Source organism: Procambarus clarkii, chromosome 69 (genome assembly GCF_040958095.1).
Source record: "Procambarus clarkii isolate CNS0578487 chromosome 69, FALCON_Pclarkii_2.0, whole genome shotgun sequence".
NCBI classification, from domain to species: domain Eukaryota; kingdom Metazoa; phylum Arthropoda; class Malacostraca; order Decapoda; family Cambaridae; genus Procambarus; species Procambarus clarkii.
In genome coordinates this window covers 10,032,478-10,057,579 of record NC_091218.1, presented here as the reverse complement: position 1 = coordinate 10,057,579, position 25,102 = coordinate 10,032,478, and the positions used below count along the sequence as shown (strand labels likewise).

Here is a 25,102-nt window from a genome sequence, read left to right as displayed (position 1 = left end):
ATCATGGGCGACTTCAATCACGGAAAGATTGACTGGGAGAACAAGGAACTGCATGGAGGCGAGGATACGTGGAGAGCCAAACTATTGGAGGTAGTGACAAGCAACTTTTTAACCCAGCATGTCGGAGAACCCACAAGGATGAGAGGAAATGACGAACCAGCAAGACTCGACCTAGTCTTCACTCTGAACGACTCCGACATAAGAGAAATCGGTTTTGAGGACCCAGTAGGAATGAGCGACCACAGTGTACTGGTGTTTGAGTACTTGATTGAAGAAGGGTTATTGAACTCGAGGGGGGATACCGAAACCAAAAGGTTAGCATACCGAAAGGGAAACTATGAGGGGATAAGAAAATTCCTAACAGATATAGCATGGGAAACAGAGCTCAGGGGAAAGACGGCCCAAGATATGATGGATTACATCACGCAGAAGTGCAAGGACGCAGCAAACAAGTTTGTCCCAGTCCAAAAGGAAAACAGAGAAATGAAGATGAGAAACCCATGGTTTAATCAAAGATGTAGGCTAGCTAAGCAGCAAAGTAAAAGGGCATGGAGAAACTATAGGAATAACAGGACACTGGACAGCAGAGAAAGATACCAGAATGCCAGGAATGAATATGTCAGGATGAGAAGAGAGGCAGAAAGACAATACGAAAATGACATCGCAAGCAAGGCAAAGACTCAGCCTAAATTGTTGCATAGCCACATTAGGAGAAAAACAACAGTAAAGGAACAGGTTATGAGATTAAGGATAGGGGCGGAAGGATTCACTACAAATGACAAGGAAGTGTGTGAGGAATTGAATAAGAAATTCCAGGAGGTCTTCACCTTAGAACAAGGAGAAATTCCAGAGGTAAGTGAGGGAATAGCTAACCAGGAACCACTGGAAGATTTGAGATTACCAGTGGGGAAGTAAGGAAGTGTTTACTAGAGTTGGACGTGACGAAGGCTAGAGGCCCAGATGGAATCTCCCCTTGGGTTCTAAAGGAAGGAGCAAGAGAACTGAGCCTACCACTCTCCATAGTGTATAACAAATCACTGGCAACAGGGGAACTGCCAGATATTTGGAAAGCAGCTAACGTAGTCCCGATATACAAGAAAGGGGATAGACAGGAGGCACTGAACTACAGGCCAGTGTCCCTAACCTGCATACCATGCAAGCTGATGGAGAAGATTGTGCGAAAAAAACTAGTGGACCATCTGGAGCGAAGGAACTTTGTAACACAGCATCAACATGGGTTCAGGGATGGCAGGTCCTGCCTCACAGGGTTACTTGAATTCTACGACCAGGCAACAAAAATAAGGCAAGAAAGAGAAGGGTGGGCAGACTGCATATTTTTGGATTGTCAGAAAGCCTTTGATACAGTACCACACAAGAGGCTAGTGCGAAAGTTGGAGATGCAGGCTGGAGTGAGAGGGAAGGAAGGATAGAGGAATACCTAAGAAACAGGAGACAACGAGTCTGTGTGAGGGGTGAGGCCTCAGATTGGCGAGACGTCACAAGTGGAGTCCCGCAGGGGTCAGTCCTTGGACCTATACTGTTTCTGGTATATGTAAATGATCTCCCAGAGGGTATAGATTCGTTCCTCTCAATGTTTGCCGACGATGCAAAAATTATGAGGAGGATTGAAACAGAGGATGATAGTAGGAGGCTACAAGATGACCTGGATAGACTGAGTGAATGGTCCAACAAATGGCTGTTGAAGTTCAACCCGAGTAAATGCAAAGTAATGAAACTAGGCAGTGGAAACAGGAGGCCAGGCACAGGATACAGAATAGGAGATGAAGTACTTAATGAAACAGACAGAGAGAAAGATCTAGGAGTTGATATCACACCAAACCTGTCTCCTGAAGCCCACATAAAGAGAATAACGTCTGCGGCATATGCGAGGCTGGCTAACATCAGAACGGCGTTCAGGAACCTGTGTAAGGAATCATTCAGAATCTTGTACACCACATATGTAAGACCAATCCTGGAGTATGCGGCCCCAGCATGGAGCCCGTACCTTGTCAAGCACAAGACGAAGCTGGAAAAAGTCCAAAGGTATGCTACTAGACTAGTCCCAGAACTAAGAGGCATGAGTTATGAGGAAAGGCTGCGGGAAATGCACCTCACGACACTGGAAGACAGAAGAGTAAGGGGGGACATGATCACAACCTACAAAATCCTCAGGGGAATCGACCGGGTAAACAAGGATGAACTATTCAACACTGGTGGGACGCGAACAAGGGGACACAGGTGGAAGCTGAGTACCCAAATGAGCCACAGAGACGTTAGAAAGAACTTTTTCAGTGTCAGAGTAGTTAGTAAATGGAATGCATTAGGAAGTGATGTGGTGGAGGCTGACTCCATACACAGTTTCAAATGTAGATATGATAGAGCCCAATAGGCTCAGGAATCTGTACACCAGTTGATTGACGGTTGAGAGGCGGGACCAAAGAGCCAGAGCTCAACCCCCGCAAGCACAATTAGGTGAGTACAATTAGGTGAGTACACACACACACACACACACACACACACACACACACACACACACACACACACACACACACACACACACACACACACACACACACACACACACACACACACACACTAATTTAAGTAGTTTCAAAGCGTTATATGACATAGAGTGCTGGGAAGACGGGACACCACGAGCGTAGCTCTCATCCTGTAACTACACTTAGGTAATTACACACACACACACACACACACACACACACACACACACACACACACACACACACACACACACACACACACACACACACACACACACACACACACACACACACATACACACACACACACACACACACACACACAGACCAAAGCAGCTAACGTAGTCCCGATAGACAGAAGGCACTGAACTACAGGCCAGTGTCCCTAACCTGCATACCATGCAAGCTGATGGAGAAGATTGTGCGAAGAAAGCTAGTGGAACATCTGGAGCGAAAGAACCTTGTAACACAGCATCAGCATGGGTTCAGGGATGGTAAGTCCTGCCTCACAGGGTTACTTGAATTCTACGACCAGGCAAGAAAAATCAAGCAAGAAAAAGAAGGGTGGGCAGACTGCATATTTTTGGATTGCCAGAAAGCCTTTGATACAGTACCACACAAGAGGCTAGTGCGAAAGCTGGATATGCAGGCTGGAGTGAAAGGGAAGGTACTCCATTGGATAAATGAGTACCTAAGCAACAGGAGACAGCGAGTCAATGTGAGGGGTGAGGTCTCAGATTGGCGAGACGTTACAAGTGGAGTGCCGCAGAGGTCAGTCCTTGGACCTATACTGTTTCTGATATATGTAAATGATCTCCTAGAGGGTATAGACTCGTTCCTCTCAATGTTTGCTGATGATGCAAAAATTATGAGGAGGATTGAAACAGAGGGTTACAGTAGGAGGCTACAAGATGACCTAGACAGACTGAATGAATGGTCCAACAAATGACTATTGAAGTTCAACCCGAGTAAATGCAAAGTAATGAAACTAGGCAGTGGAAACAGGAGGCCAGACACAGGATACAGAATAGGAGATGAAGTACTTAATGAAACGGACAGAGAGAAAGATCTAGGAGTTGATATCACACCAAACCTGTCTCCTGAAGCCCACATAAAAAGAATAACGTCTGCGGTATATGCGAGGCTGGCTAACATCAGAACAGCGTTCAGGAACCTGTGTAAGGAGTCATTCAGAATCTTGTATACCACATATGTAAGACCAATCCTGGAGTATGCGGCCCCAGCATGGAGACCGTACCCTGTCAAGCACAAGACGAAGCTGGAAAAAGTCCAAAGGTATGCCACTAGACTAGTCCCAGAACTAAGAGGCATGAGTTACGAGGAAAGGCTGCGGGAAATGCACCTTACGACACTGAAAGGCAGAAGAGTAAGGGGAGACATGATCACAACCTACAAAATCCTCAGGGGAATCGACCGGGTAGACAAGGATAAACTATTCAACCCGGGTGGTACGCGAACAAGGGGACACAGGTGGAAACTGAGTACCCACATGAGCCACAGGGACATTAGAAAGCACTTTTTCAGTGTCAGAGTAGTTAACAGGTGGAATGCATTAGGCAGTGATGTGGAGGAAACTGACTCCATACACTGTTTCAAGTGTAGATATGATAGAGCCCAGTAGGCTCAGGAACCTGTACTTCAGTTGATTGACAGTTGAGAGGCGGGACCAAAGAGACCAAGCTCAACCCCCGCAAGCACAAATAGGTGAGTACAAATAGATGAATACACACTCACACACACACACACACACACACACACACACACACACACACACACACACACACACACACACACACACACACACACACACACACACACACACACACACACACACACACACACACACACACACACACATACACACACACACACACACACACACACACACACACACACACACACACACACACACACACACACACACACACACACACACACACACACACACACACACACACACACACACACACACACACACACAAACGCACGCAGGAAGCAGTTGTGTAGCAGCTGTCTAACTCCCAGGTACCTATTTACTGCTAGGTAACAGGGGCATCAGGGTGATGTGTCATCACACACGTCCCATTGAGTGGAGTCGCCCCGTTGAGTGGCGTCGCCCCGTTGAGTGGCGTCGCCCCGTTGAGTGGCGTCGCCCCGTTGAGTGGCGTCGCCCCGTTGAGTGGCGTCGCCCCGTTGAGTGGCGTCGCCCCGTTGAGTAGCGTCGCCCCGTTGAGTGGCGTCGCCCCGTTGAGTGGCGTCGCCCCGTTGAGTGGCGTCGCCCCGTTGAGTGGTGTCGCCCCGTTGAGTGGTGTCGCCCCGTTGAGTAGCGTCGCCCCGTTGAGTGGCGTCGCCCCGTTGAGTGGCGTCGCCCCGTTGAGTGGCGTCGCCCCGTTGAGTAGCGTCGCCCCGTTGAGTAGCGTCGCCCCGTTGAGTAGCGTCGCCCCGTTGAGTAGCGTCGCCCCGTTGAGTGGCGTCGCCCCGTTGAGTGGCGTCGCCCCGTTGAGTGGCGTCGCCCCGTTGAGTGGCGTCGCCCCGTTGAGTGGTGTCGCCCCGTTGAGTGGTGTCGCCCCGTTGAGTAGCGTCGCCCCGTTGAGTGGCGTCGCCCCGTTGAGTAGCGTCGCCCCGTTGAGTGGCGTCGCCCCGTTGAGTAGCGTCGCCCCGTTGAGTGGTGTCGCCCCGTTGAGTGGCGTCGCCCCGTTGAGTAGCGTCGCCCCGTTGAGTGGCGTCGCCCCGTTGAGTGGTGTCGCCCCGTTGAGTGGCGTCGCCCCGTTGAGTAGCGTCGCCCCGTTGAGTGGCGTCGCCCCGTTGAGTAGCGTCGCCCCGTTGAGTAGCGTCGCCCCGTTGAGTAGCGTCGCCCCGTTGAGTAGCGTCGCCCCGTTGAGTAGCGTCGCCCCGTTGAGTGGCGTCGCCCCGTTGAGTGGTGTCGCCCCGTTGAGTGGCGTCGCCCCGTTGAGTAGCGTCGCCCCGTTGAGTGGCGTCGCCCCGTTGAGTGGTGTCGCCCCGTTGAGTGGCGTCGCCCCGTTGAGTGGCGTCGCCCCGTTGAGTAGCGTCGCCCCGTTGAGTGGCGTCGCCCCGTTGAGTAGCGTCGCCCCGTTGAGTAGCGTCGCCCCGTTGAGTAGCGTCGCCCCGTTGAGTAGCGTCGCCCCGTTGAGTAGCGTCGCCCCGTTGAGTAGCGTCGCCCCGTTGAGTGGCGTCGCCCCGTTGAGTAGCGTCGCCCCGTTGAGTGGTATGGTCCTGCTCGAACTTGTAATGAGTGTTTAACGACTGCCAATTAAACAATTTATAAAGTTTCTGAGGACATTACCGTAATTAAACTCTTTAGATCTCATTTGCTTTATAAATTCACTTTCGTCCACTGTTGAATTGGCTTCCAAATTGTTAATTAAATCATCAGTCACTAAGCAAATAGCAGAGCAATGTTGGAGTATATTTAATAGAATGAAAGTATGTATACACTGCGATATGTATACTGAGGTATGTATACGCTCTTGTTGTGTATTGTCGTATTAGTTGGTAATTATGTCAACACAACTGTCTGTAGAGACGAGCACAGAGAGAGAGCCACCTCTCTAGTTTCTCAAGAGGCACTACGGGCTCGCCATAGCCCGTGCTACTTGGAACTTTTTGTTCCAAGTAGCGAATCTTAAACAACATCCAGTTTCTGGTCTGATTCAGTTGTGAGTCGAGAACAAAGTTGGCCTTGTTCCGACTGTTCTGACTCACAACAGGGGATCCCTAATTCGATTCCGAGAGTGTTAGAAATAATAGGGCACGTTTCCTTTCACCTAATGGCTATGTTCACCTACTATTTAACAGGTACCCTGCAATTAATCAACCAGTGTGCGGGGTGCCTCATGAGGACAGTCCTGAAGTATGTGTGTGTGTTTGTGTTGTGGAAAATATCCACATACAACTAATCGAGTCTAATTATAAGTTAGTCCAGGTGTAGTGGACTCATACGTCAGGCTGCGAGCAGCCGCGTCCAACAGCCTGGTTGATCAGTCCGGCAACCAGGAGGCCTGGTCGACGACCGGGCCGCGGGGACGCTAAGACCCCGGAAGCACCTCAAGGTAACCTCAAGGTAGTGTCTCACAGAGGAAATAGCACATGGACCAGGCCAGGCTTAGACCAGCCAAGTCCAGTGAGAACAGAGAGAGGCTGGTGGATCACACTGCCTCTAGCGTCATGTGAGGCCTTACACAGGGAGGTGATGGACCCTCTCCACGATAACTAGACAAACCCAATGACCATATCAATTATTATGGTAATACTCTATAATAAATTAATGTAATCAACAGTTAACTGTTTAACCAAAAGCATTTGGAAAACATGAGTATTTAATTGAGTGAAAACATGAGAATATATTGAGTGAAAACATGAGAATATATTGAGTGAAAACATGAGTATATATTGAGTGAAAACATGAGTATATATTGAGTGAAAACATGAGTATATATTGAGTGAAAACATGAGAATATATTGAGTGAAAACATGAGTATATATTGAGTGAAAACATGAGAATATATTGAGTGAAAAAATGAGTATAAATTGAGTGAAAACTTGAGTATATATTGAGTGAAAACATGAGTATATATACTGAGTGAAAACATGAGAATATATGGAGTGAAAACATGAGTATATATTGAGTGAAAACATGAGTATATATTAAGTGAAAACATGAGTATATAATTGAGTGAAAACATGAGTATATATAATGAGTGAAAACATGAGAATATATGGAGTGAAAACATGAGTATATATTGAGTGAAAACATGAGTATATATTAAGTGAAAACATGAGTATATAATTGAGTGAAAACATGAGTATATATACTGAATGAAAACATGAGAATATAATTGAGTGAAAACATGAGTATATAATTGAGTGAAAACAGAGCAGGCAAATGAGCGCACTGTGAGAGCTGGCCAGCAGCACGCCAGGAATGCCACAGAACACGTGGCATGCCACAGCACGCCCCGCCACAGCACGCCCTGCCACGTCACAGCACGCCCCGCCACAGCACGCCCTGCCACGCCACAGCACGCCCCGCCACAGCACGCCCCGCCACAGCACGCCCTGCCACGCCACAGCACGCCCCGCCACAGCACGCCCCGCCACAGCACGCCCCGCCACAGCACGCCCTGCCACGCCACAGCACGCCCCGCCACAGCACCCCTGGTACGCTACAGCACGCCCCGCTACAGCACGCCCCGCCACAGCACGCCTGGTACAGGCGTACACCACAGCACGCCTGGTACGCCACAGCACGCCTGGTACGACACAGCACGCCAGGTACGCCACAGCACGCCCCGTCACAGCACGCCCCGCCACAGCACGCCCCGCCACAGCACGCCTGGTACGCCACAGCACGCCTGGTACTCCATAGCTCGCCCCGCCACAGCACGCCTGGTACGCCACAGCATGCCCCGCCACAGGACGCCTGGTACGCCACAACACGCCTGGTACGCCACAGCACGCCCCGCCTCGGCACGCCTGGTACGTCTCAGCACGCCCCACCACAGCACGCCTGGTACGCCACAGCACGCCCCGCCACAGCACGCCCCGTCATAGCACGCCTGGTACGCCACAGCACGCCCCACCAAGGCACGCCTCGCCACAGCACGCCCCGCCACAGCACGCCCCGTCATAGCACGCCTGGTACGCCACAGCACGCCCCACCACAGCACGCCTGGTACACCAAAGCACGTCCCGCCACAGCACGCCCCACCACAGCACACCTGGTACACCACAGCACGCCCTCCACAACACGCCCCGTCATAGCACGCCTGGGACGCCACAGCACGCCTGGTACACCACAGCACGCCCCGCCACAGCACGCCTGGTACACCACAGCACGTCTGGTACGCCACAGCACGTCTGGTACGCCACAGCACGCCTGGTACGCCACAGCACGCCTAATACGCCATAGCACGCCCCGCCACCGCACGCCTGGTACGCCACAGCACGCCCCGCCACAGCACGCCTGGTACGTCACAGCACGCCCCGCCACAGCACGCCCCGCCACAGCACGCCTTGTACGTCACAGCACGCCCCGCCACAGCACGCCTGGTACGCCACAGCACGCCTGGTACGCCACAGCACGCCTGGTACGCCACAGCGCGCCTGGTACGCCACAGCACGCCTGGTACGCCACAGCACGCCTGGTACGCCACAGCACGCCTGGTACGCCACAGCACGCCTCGCCACAGCACGCCTGGTACGCCACAGCACGCCCCGCCACAGCACGCCTGGTACGCCACAGCACGCCCTGCCACAGCACGCCTGGTACGCCACAGCACGCCCCGCCACAGCACGCCTGGTACGCCACAGCACGCCCCGCCACAGCACGCCTGGTACGCCACAGCATGCCCCGCCACAGCACGCCTGGTACGCCACAGCACGCCCCGCCACAACAAACTACCACCACAGAGACACCCCGGCCGAACTGCTGAGTAATTCAGACGTTTAGCGAACCCGCGGACCTTTGTGGGCTCTAATATATTTATACACACATTATGACACTGTTTAAAGTGAAGTGTTCCCTGAGGGCCACACCGTCACACAACACTACCACACCTGCAACACACACCTGGGAGTGTGAAGTGTTCCCTGAGGGCCACACCGTCACACAACACTACCACACCTGCAACACACACCTGGGAGTGTGAAGTGTTCCCTGAGGGCCACACCGTCACACAGCACTACCACACCTGCAACACACACCTGTGAGTGTGAAGTGTTCACTGAGGGCCACACCGTCATACAACACTACCACACCTGCAACACACACCTGGGAGTGTGAAGTGTTCCCTGAGGGCCACACCGTCACACAACACTACCACACCTGCAACACACACCTGGGAGTGTGAAGTGTTCCCCTGAGGGCCACACCGTCACACACAACACTACCACACCTGCAACACACCTGGGAGTGTGAAGTGTTCACTGAGGGCCACACCGTCACACAACACTACCACACCTGCAACACACCTGGGAGTGTGAAGTGTTCCCTGAGGGCCACACCGTCACACAACACTGCCACACCTGCAACACACACCTGGGAGTGTGAAGTGTTCCCCTGAGGGCCACACCGTCACACACAACACTACCACACCTGCAACACACACCTGGGAGTGTGAAGTGTTCCCTGAGGGCCACACCGTCACACAACACTGCCACACCTGCAACACACCTGGGAGTTTGAAGTGTTCACTGAGGGCCACACCGTCACACAACACTGCCACACCTGCAACACACACCTGGGAGTGTGAAGTGTTCCCTGAGGGCCACACCGTCACACAACACTGCCACACCTGCAACACACACCTGGGAGTGTGAAGTGTTCCCTGAGGGCCACACCGTCACACAACACTACCACACCTGCAACACACACCTGGGAGTGTGAAGTGTTCCCTGAGGCCCACACCGTCACACAACACTACCACACCTGCAACACACACCTGGGAGTGTGAAGTGTTCCCTAAGGGTCACACCGTCACACAACACTGCCACACCTGCAACACACACCTGGGAGTGTGAAGTGTTCCCTGAGGGCCACACCGTCACACAACACTACCACACCTGCAACACACACCTGGGAGTGTGAAGTGTTCCCTGAGGCCCACACCGTCACACAACACTACCACACCTGCAACACACCTGGGAGTGTGAAGTGTTCACTGAGGGCCACACCGTCACACAACACTGCCACACCTGCAACACACACCTGGGAGTGTGAAGTGTTCCCTGAGGGGCCACACCGTCACACAACACTGCCACACCTGCAACACACACCTGGGAGTGTGAAGTGTTCCCTGAGGGCCACACCGTCACACACAACACTGCCACACCTGCAACACACACCTGGGAGTGTGAAGTGTTCCCTGAGGGCCACACCTTCACACAACACTACCACACCTGCAACACACACCTGGGAGTGTGAAGTGTTCCCTGAGGGCCATACCATCACACACAACACTACCACACCTGCAACACACACCTGGGAGTGTGAAGTGTTCCCTGAGGGTCACACCGTCACACAACAGTACCACACCTGCAACACCGCTGGGAGTGTGAAGTGTTCCCTGAGGGCCACACCGTCACACAACACTACCACACCTGCAGCACACACCTGGGAGTGTGAAGTGTTTCCTGAGGGCCACACCGTCACACACAACACTACCACACCTGCAACACACACCTGGGAGTGTGAAGTGTTCCCTGAGGGCCACACCGTCACACAACACTGCCACACCTGCAACACACACCTGGGAGTGTGAAGTGTTCCCTGAGGGCCACACCGTCACACAACACTACCACACCTGCAACACACACCTGGGAGTGTGAAGTGTTCCCTGAGGCCCACACCGTCACACAACACTACCACACCTGCAACACACCTGGGAGTGTGAAGTGTTCACTGAGGGCCACACCGTCACACAACACTGCCACACCTGCAACACACACCTGGGAGTGTGAAGTGTTCCCTGAGGGCCACACCGTTACACAACACTGCCACACCGGCAACACACACCTGGGAGTGTGAAGTGTTCCCTGAGGGCCACACCGTCACACACAACACTACCACACCTGCAACACACACCTGGGAGTGTGAAGTGTTCCCTGAGGGCCACACCGTCACACACAACACTACCACACCTGCAACACACACCTGGGAGTGTGAAGTGTTCCCTGAGGGCCACACCGTCACACAACAGTACCACACCTGCAACACACCTGGGAGTGTGAAGTGTTCCCTGAGGGCCACACCGTCACACAACACTACCACACCTGCAACACACACCTGGGAGTGTGAAGTGTTTCCTGAGGGCCACACCATCACACACAACACTACCACACCTGCAACACACACCTGGGAGTGTGAAGTGTTCCCTGAGGGCCACACCGTCACACAACACTGCCACACCTGCAACACACACCTGGGAGTGTGAAGTGTTCCCTGAGGGCCACACCGTCACACAACACTACCACACCTGCAACACCCACCTGGGAGTGTGAAGTGTTCCCTAGGGCCACACCGTCACACACAACACTACCACACCTGCAATACACACCTGGGAGTGTGAAGTGTTCCCCTGAGGGCCACACCGTCACACACAACACTACCACACCTGCAACACACACCTGGGAGTGTGAAGTGTTCCCTGAGGGCCACACCGTCACACAACACTACCACACCTGCAACACACACCTGGGAGTGTGAAGTGTTCCCTGAGGGCCACACCGTCACACAACACTACCACACCTGCAACACACACCTGGGAGTGTGAAGTGTTCCCTGAGGGCCACACCGTCACACACAACACTACCACACCTGCAACACACACCTGGGAGTGTGAAGTGTTCCCTGAGGGCCACACCTTCACACAACACTACCACACCTGCAACACACACCTGGGAGTGTGAAGTGTTCCCTGAGGGCCACACCGTCACACACAACACTACCACACCTGCAACACACACCTGGGAGTGTGAAGTGTTGCCTGAGGGCCACACCGTCACACATAACACTACCACACCTGCAACACACACCTGGGAGTGTGAAGTGTTCCCTGAGGGCCACACCGTCACACAACACTACCACACCTGCAACACACCTGGGAGTGTGAAGTGTTCCCTGAGGGCCACACCGTCACACAACACTACCACACCTTCAACACACACCTGGGAGTGTGAAGTGTTTCCTGAGGGCCACACCGTCACACACAACACTACCACACCTGCAACACACACCTGGGAGTGTGAAGTGTTCCCTGAGGGCCACACCGTCACACACAACACTACCACACCTGCGAGTGTGAAGTGTTCCCTGAGGGCCACACCGTCACACACAACACTACCACACCTGCAACACACACCTGGGAGTGTGAAGTGTTCCCTGAGGGCCACACCGTCACACACAACACTACCACACCTGCAACACACACCTGGGAGTGTGAAGTGTTCCCTGAGGGCCACACCGTCACACAACACTACCACACCTGCAACACACACCTGGGAGTGTGAAGTGTTCCCTGAGGGCCACACCGTCACACAACACTACCACACCTGCAACACACACCTGGGAGTGTGAAGTGTTCCCTGAGGGCCACACCTTCACACAACACTACCACACCTGCAACACACACCAGGGAGTACATGCTATCACATCAAGCTGATTAATTACTCCATGGATAGGTACTGTGATCAGATAACAAAACTATAAGTGCGTTATATACCTACACACTGTTTAAAAGGAAGTGTAGTGTGTCAAGTGATACAAAGAGCAGCGAAGGGAGCCACACCTGAGGCCACCACCACCACGGAGCCTCGCAGACACACATGCCTCTTCATCATTATTCTACAATATTATCCCCCCTCCCCATCCGGCCCGTTGGCGTCGTGAGGGGGCTTCGTGGTCGGCTGCCAGAGTGTGATGCTCCGTGGGAAAGTCCTCTGTCCTTCTATGGCCTTGCACTCCTGCTGCTGTCTTCTCTAATTATGCCGGATCGCTTTTCCTTTTCATTATGTTTCGTTTTTCTCCCCCCTCTTCTCCTATCTGCTTGTCGTTTCCTGCGGCCCTTTTGCTTGTTTTGAATTATTTCTTTGGACTTCTTCTATTTTGACGCCCGGGTGCTTGGGGAGGCACACTCTTGTACCCGTAGAACTGTTGTACCCGACGTCTCGAGCGAGGGGAACCTTTTATTGTCAATCCCCCTTTCATCGCTGAACCCGATCTCGACGGACTGACGGTTCTTAAGGTGGCATTTGTGGGGCGTATACTCACGACGCACCCCTAGGGGGCCCCGGCATGATCAGCGATAGCTTCCTGTTGGGTGTCCTGCCTCTAATTGTGGCTCCATGGTGGGTATGGGGGCACATTCGTGGATGAATTTTTTTCTCTTCATCTCTATGTCGATGAATGTTTCCGTTGTACCCTCTCAGGCTCGTGGGGTGGGCGACCAAGCCCCCGAGTCGGCCTGTATTGGAAGACCAGGCTCTGTAGCTCCTACTGCGTTGGGCCCTGACCTTGCTCCTCCTTTGACCGTCCTGACTTCTTCCTCCAGCTCCCCTCCCTCCTCTGTGGTTGGGTCGAGCCTCCAGCCCCCAGTGGTGACCATTTCGTCCCCTGGTGCGGCTAAGTCTCTCGTTGTGACTACTGCGCCTTTTGACCCCTCCCTCTCTGGGGGTTTTCAACGCCGTTTGCGCCCCAGCCGCACTCGCTCGATTCCTTCCCGTGCTGACGCGTATCAGGTCTTGTTTGGTCCTGCTTCATGGGCCAAATACTTTGATCTCCTCCCTTATGATTCTGCGCTTCCTGACGATTTCTCCCTCCATCGGCATCTTGTAGATTCCGTGGATGCGTCTGTTACTTTCAACCCCACTCGTCTCGGTACACGTGTCGTTGCTGCTCCTTCTCAGGTTGCAGCTTCCCGCTTGGCTGCCTTATCTTGCCTTAACGAGATCCTTGTTCGGGTCTCCAAGAACGTTCGGATGAATGCCAGTGTTGGCACTATTCTCCTCCCACCCCATGTTGCAACCGGTGTTCGGAATCTGCAGGATTGCCACGATGATATTCGGCATATCCTTGATGCCAAAGGCCATTCTGTCCTCCAGGTTGACTCGTTTACTCGTCCCCGTCGTGGTCGTCGCCGTCAACCCCTTCGCGTTGTGAAGATCACCTTTGATGGTAGTACCCTTCCATCCTCTGTCATTCTTGCTGGTACTAGGTGCTCTGTCCAGGAGTATATTCCTTCTCCTCGACTTTGTAACAAGTGCTGGAGGTTTGGGCATGGTGCCCTCCGCTGCTCTGGGACTGTCTCTCTCTGTCCTTTGTGTGGGGGTGAAGGTCACTCTAAGTCGGAGTGCACTTCTCCCCAAGCTCGCTGCCTCAACTGCGGTGAGGCCCATCCTACCTTCTCCCGTGTGTGTGTCCATTACAAGCTTGAGGCAGCCATCCTCAACCTGAAGCACCTGGAGCGTTTATCTTTTCCTGAGGTGAGGTGCCAGGTTCGCCGGCTCCCGCCTTATACTAACGTCTCTTATGCTCGCGTGTTGCGCTCTTCCTCTCCTCGTCCTTCCCTCCTTCCTCAGACTCACAACCGTTTCCGGACCTTGGACCCTGATACGCCCACTGCCCCCTCCTCTGTTCCTTTGCGTTCTGTCCCGAGGGGTCCTCTTCCTCCATCTATCGGCTCTTCCCGCCGCCTGTCGGTGCAGGCGGATGTCCATCGCTCTCCTAACGGCCATCGTGTGTACTCTCGTTCAGCTTCTCCTGTTGAGACACTGGAATCCGTTGCCCGGTACGTAGTTGCTGGGACACCAGTCTCTTTAAGTCAGAAACGTAAGCCTGGCTCCTCTCCTTCCTCCTCCCCGGCGGGTAAGAAGGCTTCGCTTTCTTCCTCAGCTCCTACTTCTGGCTCTGTTGCTCCTTCCCCTCCCATTTCAGTGATTGCGCCCCCTGTTCCTGCTATGGAGGTTTCTTTGGCCCCTACTTCCCTTTCAGTTGCTGCTCTTGCTGAGGTGTGCTCCCCTCTTTCTATTTCCCCTCTTCCTGCTGCTGTCCTTGACTGCTCCTCTCCGTTGTCTCCTCCACTTCTTCCTCCTCCTCTTCCTCCGGACCCCGCCCGCTCTGATCTGTTCTCCCGTTTCCTTCCCTCCGTCTTTGCTCAGTTTACCCATGCCCCCTAACCCTGACTTTGCTGACCCTGATCCCGACCCTGATATTCTTTAACGTGCTCTGTTGCTCTTTCGCCTTTGTTTCTTCCTTGTTCTCTGTTTTTGTTCTTTCTCTTCTCGTCGTTGTCCATTCTTCAATGGAACATTCGAGGTTATTGCGCCAATTTCCTCGAACTCCAACTTCTGATTTCGCGGCTTTCGCCCCTTTGTGTCTGTCTCCAGGAGCCGATGCTTGGTGCTCGTCCTGGTCGTTTTTGTGGCTATTCCTTTCTCTCCCCCCCCCCCAGCCGTTGCTGGGGCTTCTAATTCTTCTGCTCTCTCTGACCTCTCCCTTCTGCCTCTCTCTCGCGCTCTCCACCTTTTTCATGACATTGTCTTCAACGCTGCCCTCCGCTCTATTCCTCGCTCCTCCTCTCGGGGTCCACGAAAGTGCGTTCCCTGGTGGAATGCGGACTGTGCTCGGGCTGTCTGCTGTAAGCGTGCAGCCTGGAAGAGGCACCGCCGTAGGCAGACGACCGATTCTTTTCTTTTCTTTCAGAAAGCGAGTGCGGTGGCCTGTAGGGCCATCCGTATGGCTAAACGTGAATGTTGGGCATCTTATGTCTCAACAATTACGTCCGAAACTCCTCTGGCCCATGTCTGGAAGCGTATCCGCATGATAGCGGGTAAGTTCGTTCCCGATGTTTCACCGGTCCTTCACCTCCATGGTACTCTTGTGGCGGACCTGTTGCAGGTCGCTTCCATACTGGGTTCCCACTTTTCTTCTGTTAGCTCTGGTCTTCATCTTCCCCAATCTTTCCTTCTTCGTAAACCTGTCCTTGAGTCTCGTCCTTTAGATTTCTGCACTCGTCTTCAGCTTCCCTATAATGATCCCTTCTCTCTCTCTGAACTTCGTTCTGCCCCTGGCCCTCTGTGGTTCTACGGCGGCGGGCTCCGATGGTATTCATTATGAGATACTTCGCCATCTCCCTCCGTGCACGTCTCAGTATTTACTGAGTCTGTATAATCGGATCTGGGAGTCGTCGTCAGTCCCTGAGGACTGGCTCAATGCCGTTGTCCTCCCTGTTCGCAAACCGGGGTCTCTGGGAACTTCCCCTAAGGACTTTCGCCCTATTGCCCTCACAAGTTGTGTTTGCAAACTCTTTGAACGTATGGTTAACGTTCGTCTGATGTGGTTCCTGGAACACCATCACCTCCTCTCCCCTTCTCAATTTGGTTAGGTGCACGACTAGCACGACAGATGTCCTGGTGAACTTGGAGGTCTATATTCGTATTGCTTTTGCTGCGAAGACCTCCGTTGTTGCCGTCCTTTTTGACCTGGAAAAGGCTTACGACACCACTTGGCGGTATCATATTCTATCTCAACTTCATTCTTTTGGCCTTCGTGGTCATCTCCCTCTCTTTCTCCGCAGCTTACTCTCTCGTCGTTCCTTTCGGGTGCGCCTTGGTCCCGCTCTCTCTGTCTCTTTTCAGCAATACGAAGGTGTGCCCCAGGGTAGTGTTCTGAGCACTACTCTTTTTCTGGTTTGCCCTCAATGGTCTTCTTTCCTCTCTTCCTTCAGGTGTCTTCTCCGCTCTCTATGTCGATGATTTTACCCTTTGCTGTCAGGGTGATGATTCGCCTCTCCTTCAGCGCCGGCTTCAACTTGCAATTGATGCCGTGTCGTCTTGGGCCACCGATCATGGCTTCAAGTTCTCTACTTCTAAGATATGTGCCATGACTTTTACGCGGAAACGGGTCGTTCTTCGTCCCTCTTTGTCACTTTATGGTCATCCCCTTGAGTACAAAGATTCCACGAAGCTTTTGGGGTTATTCCTTGACACTCGTTTGTCTTGGTCTCCCCATATCTCTTACCTCCGTGTTGAGTGCTCTAAGACCCTTACCCTCCTTCGGGTCTTATCCCATACTTCTTGGGGGGCAGATAGGCGCACTCTCCTTGCTTTACATTCCTCTCTCGTCCTGTCTAAGCTCGATTATGGTTGCCCTGCTTACTCGTCTGCTTCTCCTTCTACTCTTTGCCGTCTTGATGCTTTGCACCATACTGGGTTGCGATTTAGTTCTTGTGCCTTTCGTTCGACTCCCGTCCTTAGCTTGTATGTTGACACTGGCTTCCTGTCTCTCCAAGACTGCCGTGATCGCTACTGTCTTCGCTATCTTGCGCGGTCCTTACAACATCCTTCCTCTCGCCTCTGTCGTGCTTTAACTTTTACCCCTCCTGCGGTTCCTGTTCCTCTTCACCACCTCCCTCTTTCTGTCCGGTTATCTCGCCTACAGGACTCTCTTTCCGTTCGTATTTCTAATGTTTTTCCTCGTGTTGTTCCTTCTTTGCCCCCGTGGAGAGTCCCTCTTCCGCGGTTTTGTACATCCTTGACCCGTATCACTAAAGCTTTTACCCCTCCTACGGTTCTAAAACGCCTTTTCCTTGAGCACTTTTCTTCTCACTCCCGCTCCGTTTCTGTCTTCACCGAGGGGTCTAAGTCTGCAAACGGTGTTGGCTACTCTGTTGTTTTTCCTGATCGCACTTATATGTGTCGCTTACCTCCAGAGACTAGCATCTTTACAGCGGAGCTTTATGCTATTCTCTATGCTCTTCGTCTCCTGCTTTCTCGTTGTCAGTCTTCCTTTGTAGTTGTTGTTGACTCTCGCAGTGCCCTCACGGCTCTCGGGTCCTTTAATCTGGTTCATCCAGTAGTTGTCGACATCCAGCATTGGCTGTTTCTTGTTCACAGTTAATTTAAGTCGGTTGAGTTTTGTTGGGTTCCCAGCCATATTGGTGTGTCTTTAAATGAGCGTGCGGATGCTGCCGCCAAGGAAGCTGTTCGCACTTGTCCCATCTCTCGTATACGTATTCCGTATTCCGACTTTTACCCAGTTATCCATTCCTCCGTCCTTACCCGTTGGCAGGCTTCTTGGTTGTCTGTTACTGGTAACAAACTACGTACTCTTAAATGTTGTGTTTCCTCGTGGCTGTCCTCCTTCCACCGTAATCGGCGGTGGGAAACAGCTCTGGCGAGGTTGCGTATTGGCCATACTCGCTTAACCCATGGTCTTGATGGAGCGCCGCCCTGCTCCTTATTGTCCTAGTTGCATTGTCCCTCTTACGGTCGTGCATGTCCTTCTTGAATGTCCTGACTTCCAGGACGAGCGTGTGTCTTGCTTTCCAACCTCCCCTCGCGGTCACCTGTCCCTCAATAGAATTCTTGGTGACTCGGATACTTTTGATATTGTTCGCCTTATGCGTTTTTGTTCTCGTATTGGCATCCTTGGTGATATTTAGCGCCCTCTGATTATTTTGCGCATTTGATGGTGCTACATGGCCTTCCCGGTTTGGTGCCTTCTTTTGATAATTACTTACTTACTCTACAACATTATAGTGCTCTCGTCCATCAAGAGGACCTACAGAGTCTAAATAAAGATATAATAGGCTGAACACTCAGTGCCTGCAAATTACAACAATAATATAAGGGGCGTTTTTGGTATTAATTTAGATTAATCCAATATCTTGTATGTATTAACACTATTATATTTCAGGTGAGGTTATAAGACAAGTTAACGTGCTCAAAGCATGAAGCAAATTTCTTTCCAACCCATTAAATAATTAGCTAGGTTAATTAATTTTTAATATAAATATATTTTGTAATTGTTTTTGGATAAAGTAAGATAATTTGCAATAAATAAATCCACATCAATAAAGAATAAGGTAACAATTCTTCGCATTATTTACAATTATTAATATGTAACACGATACCAGATATAAAAGGTTAGGCCAAATAAAAAAAAATAACCAATACCAGTGCATGCTGCATTATAATTATAATTAATTTCACCATTAGATACTGAGATTTATTTATTCAACAGGAAAATGAAGGCGACTCCCTTCCTCTCGAGTCTCCGTCTTAGTCCAGGCGGGTAAGGAGCAGTGAACCACCTACGGAGCCTTGTCAGGCATCAACTAGAGACTCCCAACAATCAGCAGTAAGGAACCCTTTTCTGTTAAGTAGTTTAGTTTCTTTGAATTCTAAGAATTATATTTTAGATGTGTATATATTGAAGGAGTCAATATATCCAACATTGGTCCTTTGAACTGGAATACTCTACTTCACAGTACCCAAGCCTATCGTAACATAAACCTTGTCTAGCCTAACTTAAAGCAAGTATATAAGGTAACTACTGTTTATTGTAAAGATTAAATCCTCTAAGTAGTTACCCACAGAACAAATTGTTGGCTTTAGTACAAATCAAAGACAATTGCCTATAATTAATAGAAAAATCTGTTACATTATAGTATTAAATGGTGTTTGTGTACAATGCAAAGTGCAGTGCCATTTATATTTACTTTTTGTACTCCTAAGAGATATGCGCATTACTGTATTTTTTGTATTTAACCCTATTAAGGTACAATCACATTTACTTTTAGCATAATATTAAGCTGCTGACCCTAAGTAGAGTGGGAAAGCAACATAACAAAATGTATTATAGTAAGTAAGAAAGAAAATATAATTTTGCTCTAAAGGTACATATGTTTTTTTTTTTTTTTTTTTGCATGTTTGAATACAAAATGCTAAACATTTGGGGATTGTAAAGATCTGACACCCAGATTCTGTTATGGTAATGAGAAACGAGTGACAGTTAATCAAATCCTTATTAGCAGAACTGAATCAGTCATCAAAGCAATCACACACGCAAACACTTACGCTTAGCGGTACGACAATAATTTTCAAGTCAGTGAGCACAGTCAGTAATAGTCAGTGAGCACAGTCAGTAATAGTCAGTGAGCAAAGTCAGTAATAGTCAGTGAGCACAGTCAGTAATAGTCAATGAGCACAGTCAGTAATAGTCAGTGAGCACAGTCAGTAATAGTCAGTGAGCACAGTCAGTAATAGTCAGTGAGCACAGTCAGTAATAGTCAGTGAGCACAGTCAGTAATAGTCAGTGAGCACAGTCAGTGAGCACAGTCAGTAATAGTCAGTGAGCACAGTCAGTAATAGTCAGTGAGCACAGTCAGTAATAGTCAGTGAGCACAGTCAGTAATAGTCAGTGAGCACAGTCAGTAATAGTCAGTGAGCACAGTCAGTAATAGTCAGTGAGCACAGTCAGTAATAGTCAGTGAGTACAGTCAGTAATAGTCAGTGAGCACAGTCAGTAATAGTCAGTGAGCACAGTCAGTAATAGTCAGTGAGCACAGTCAGTAATAGTCAGTGAGCACAGTCAGTAATAGTCAGTTATTATTATTATTAACATCTTTATTGACAAAATTAATTACAATTTTGCCTAATCTGAGGATTTTGATAGTCTTATTAAATTGAGGTTAATGCTAGTATTCACTGTCACGCAGGACAGAGGGTCATACATAAGACAATAGGTCTAAACTGTAGGCTGAAGCACATATATATCATGGTTACAATCAATGTTTTAATGTGTGGATATGTGAAAACAACTTTCTATTGTGCACTGCCACACAAGGGCAGGGATGGGTTCATAAGTGATACAGCTTAGAATATAAATAAAAATTGTTCTTCATTCTTTAAAATGGACAAGCAAATTTTGGGTAAATTGTTAGGATGTCGTCCAGAACACCTGAGTCAATAAAATAGTTACACAGTTGGTGGTACAATAGGCCAGGAGGTCTAAAGTCCTTTACGGTTTCACATTCATCAATATAGTGTTCTAGTGAATGCAATAAAGGTTTATCACAGAGTTTACAATCTGAATATTCTGGTAGTGGCTCAGCCTCACTAACCTGCCAGATGTGTCTATAGCCAAGGCGAATTCGCGCAATTACTACATCACATTGCCTGGTCCGATTACTGTGCTGACCATACAAATACCTGTTATTACAGAACTTGTCATAACTTTTAATACTGCAGCTTTCAGGTCTCTGTGCATTTCTTAGTTCTTCTAAATCTGAATTAATTTCTTTAATTTGTATGTTTCTAATAACTGCATTAGATAGTCCAAAGTCATAATCAATGTTTTCTTTCCTGCAAGCCTCATTGGCCAATTGATCTACAAAGTCATGTTTTTCAACTCCAACATGGGATGGGATCCACACAAATTTTATACAAGAATTATTATCATTGGCAAAAATTACATTCCATTTAATATTACAAGCTACTTCCGACATACATTGTGATGGGTTATTTAAGGACTGCAGAGCACTTTTAGAGTCACAGAAAATAACTCCACCACCATTGAGCTTAAGGTATTCAGTGGCTAGATAAATACCCAATAGCTCGGTCTGTGTCGTGCTTGCCCAGTTGTTCAATCTCTGTGTACTAGTCATGATCATTTCATTCCCTTTATACACTGTACATGCACAACCTGTTCTACCAGTGCCTAACTGCACAGAGCCATCAGTAAAGGCATAGGATTCTGTCGGTTTGAGAATTTGAAGATGACTGTCAATAGCTTCTAATGTTATACATCTCAAAATGTCAGTGTTATACATTTGTTTTACACTGATGGGAGTATAATGCAGAGAGACCTCCACATCTTTCCAAGGGGGAATATAGTGAACAGTTTTATCAGGGTTAAGAGACACATTCAGTTTCTGAAGATTATAGGCACAACAACTGAGCCACACACTGTAGGGAGCTTTTTGCGGCGGATTGAGGGAACAGTCAGAATTGTTTAGAATGGATCTCAATTTAATTTGAATAGAGCTGGGGGGACCATTATTTTTCAAAGTTTTGGCGCAAAACATAGTACTAAGTAGAACTATTCTTTCGTAAATGGAAGGTAAGTTTAGTTCCTTTCTCATGTTAACAATTCTGACAGTTCTAGGACAACCCAGGATGATGCGCATGGCATCATTCTGTACTACATCTAGGCCTTGTAATTGTTTAGGAGAAAAATTAAGAAGATGCAAGGCATAATAATCAACAACAGATCGTATAAAGGCAATATAAAAACTACGAGCATATTTTATGTTAATGCCAAATCCTTTGCCAACAAGAGTTCTGAGAGGTTTAAGACGCTCAACAAGTTTTTTACGCAGGTTGTTGACGAGATTTGTATCATTAACCTCGACTCCAAGATATTTATAAGACTCACAAGTCTCCACGGGCACTCCATTAATAGTATAGTTAGCATGAAGAGAATGGGGAATAAGAACCCTTGTTTTATCAGCAGAGATTATGAGGCCACATTCTACTACTTTCTTGGAGAATGCATCAAGTAACATTTGTAGCCTTGGTTTACTGTGTGCCATAATACAAATATCATCAGCATAACATATAACTGTTTCCGTAGGTTGTACAGGTATGTCATGGATAAGTTTGTGCATAAGTATATTGAAGAGCATAGGGCTTAGGACACCACCTTGAGGTGTGCCTAGTTCGAATGCATCTGTTCTTGTACTTTTAACTCCTTTAAATAGGACACTAGCACGCCTGTTGGATAGGTAGCTCTTTATCCAACTCAGAAGATTACCTTTGATTCCAAATTCAGCAAGTTGCTCTAATATTATTTCGCCATTCGCTACATCGAAAGCTGACTTTAGGTCAATAAAGGCTGCCTGTGTCCCATCTTGGGAGTTTACAAAATATTCAGCAAAGCATGTTTGTGTGCTACACTTGGGCATGAACCCATATAGGTTTGGGGCCAGTTTTTCTTTGACCTGAAACATGACACGATTGAGAACAATTCTCTCCAAGACTTTACACATTCAAGATGTAAGGGAAATGGGTCTGAATTTTTGAGAGTTAGGTTTAGGAATTGGTATTATGAGACTTTGTGTCCATTTCTTTGGCAAGATACCTTGTGAGAGACTCATTTGATAGAGGTCAAGCAGAGGGTGGCTAGGGACATCATTCAGTAAGCTCAAGATGTTATAAGTTATACCATCCTCACCAGGGGCAGTTTGCTTAGGTTTTCCTAATGCTGATGTTAATTCAAAGGGGGTTATAGGAAACTGATCTGTTAAATCTGGTGAGGAGCGTGCTATTTCAATATTAAAGTTTCTGTTAATGTTGGTATGTCTTAAATGCTGCTGTATATCTGGGGGTAAGGAAGAAATTTGTGAGACACTAGACCATTGAGCCAGGAGCATGTCAGCATATTCTGCAGGAGTATGATGAAGCTGAACTGGGGCTGAAGGTTTGGTAATGTTTTTAATTTTGTTCCACATTTCTGATAATGTTGTAGTTCTATTGATACCTTGTAGTAATAGTCAGTGAGCACAGTCAGTTGTTGATCAATCATGGCTACAGCATAAACGCATAAGAAGACCTTAATAGGTCTTAAAGGCCACTTAACCAGACAGATAATGACGTGTGAGAATTGGTCTCAACAAATTCCAGCTTAGTCTGTAAAACTGGAAACATATTACCAAGTGGCTGCAAGCAAATTTGAGCGTCAAAAGACAGACTTATTTGACTGCATTAGCTGACACTAAACCATCAAAGGAAGATCTAGATAACATCATGGACAACTTGACCCAGTATGAAGACGATATTCAGACCAAATAAGATCCATACACAGCAATGATAGCACAGTATAAAAATACTACAGCAACTTATCTGTTGCACCAAATGTAACGCCATCACAGCCATAGGTCCCCAAACTACCTTTACCAACATGAAAGGTGATAGAGTAAAGTCTGTCTGCCCCAGTAAAGGTATGGAAAGACGTTTACTATAAATTGGTCGATCAACCTCCACCCAGAAACCAATCTGATTCCCTTCAAAGTTTTAGTTTGGAGGCAGAATCTTTAATTCACTCAGTACCATCTACAAGGCCTACGACTCTCACTCCGGTCCCTTGTCCGGTAACTCAGGGTGGTGGCAGCGTTACTTGGTAACTCATACGAAGGCTCTACCAACTACTAGTTCTATCTCTCACTCTCATTCGTTCTCGCCCTCGCTCACTCGCTCTCCCTCACTTGCTCTTCCTTACTCTCCCTCGAATTTCGAATTTCTCTCTCTCTCGCCTTTCTCTCTCTCGCCTTTCTCTCTCTCGCCTTTCTCTCTCTCGCCTTTCTCTCTCTCGCATTTCTCTCTCTCGCATTTCTCTCTCTCGCATTTCTCTCTCTCGCATTTCTCTCTCTCGCGTCTCTCTCTCTCTCTCTCTCGCATTTCTCTCTCTCGCATTTCTCTCTCTCGCATTTCTCTCTCTCGCGTCTCTCTCTCTCACTCTCTCTCTCTCTCTCTCTCTCTCTCTCTCTCTCTCTCTCTCTCTCTCTCTCTCTCTCTCTCTCTCTCTCTCTCTCTCTCTCTCTCTCTCTCTCTCTCTCTCTCTCTCTCTCTCTCTCTCTCTCTCTCTCTCTCTCTCTCTCTCTCTCTCTCTCTCTCTCTCTCTCTCTCTCTCTCTCTCTCTCTCCCTCTCTCTCTCTCTCCCTCTCTCCCTCTCTCTCTCTCTCTCTCTCTCTCTCTCTCTCTCTCTCTCTCTCTCTCTCTCTCTCTCTCTCTCTCTCTCTCTCTCTCTCTCTCTCTCTCTCTCTCTCTCTCTCTCTCTCTCTCTCTCTCTCTCCCTCTCTCTCTCTCTCCCTCTCTCCCTCTCTCTCTCTCTCTCTCTCTCTCTCTCTCTCTCTCTCTCTCTCTCTCCCTCTCTCTCTCTCCCCCCCTCCCGTAAGTTTCCTCAGCAGTTCTCAGTCTATATTGAATAATTGTTAAGGTGCTCGTATAACGGAGCGAGTGTTAATATATTACAAGTTCGGTAGAGCATCCGTTGTTACAACACAGGTAGCGGGGTTTGTCTTGGTTATTGTAGTGGGGTCATGGTGGATGGTTGTGAGGTCATGGTGGATGGTTGTGGGGTCATGGTGGATGGTTGTGGGGTCATGGTGGATGGTTGTGGGGTCATAATGGATGGTTGTGAGGTTATGGTGGATGGTTGTGAGGTCATGGTGGATGGTTGTGGGGTCATAATAGATGGTTGTGAGGTCATGGTGGATGGTTGTGGG

General features: G+C 49.2%; 2 protein-coding genes across 2 annotated transcripts; one reads left to right on the top strand and one right to left on the bottom strand.

Moving 5' to 3' along the window:
• Nucleotides 1-4,561: 4,561 nt before the first annotated feature.
• Nucleotides 4,562-6,773, bottom strand: LOC138355808 (uncharacterized). Its single transcript, XM_069311340.1, has 2 exons — nt 6,763-6,773; nt 4,562-5,765 (listed from the first exon to the last, which is right to left on the bottom strand). The coding sequence occupies exons 1-2, from the start codon at nt 6,771-6,773 to the stop codon at nt 4,562-4,564; spliced, it is 1,215 nt and encodes a 404-aa protein (XP_069167441.1).
• Nucleotides 6,774-7,483: 710 nt separating this feature from the next.
• On the top strand, nt 7,484-8,974 carry LOC138355807 (proteoglycan 4-like). Its single transcript, XM_069311338.1, has one exon. It carries the CDS (start codon nt 7,484-7,486, stop codon nt 8,972-8,974), a length of 1,491 nt encoding a protein of 496 aa, XP_069167439.1.
• Nucleotides 8,975-25,102: the final 16,128 nt, after the last annotated feature.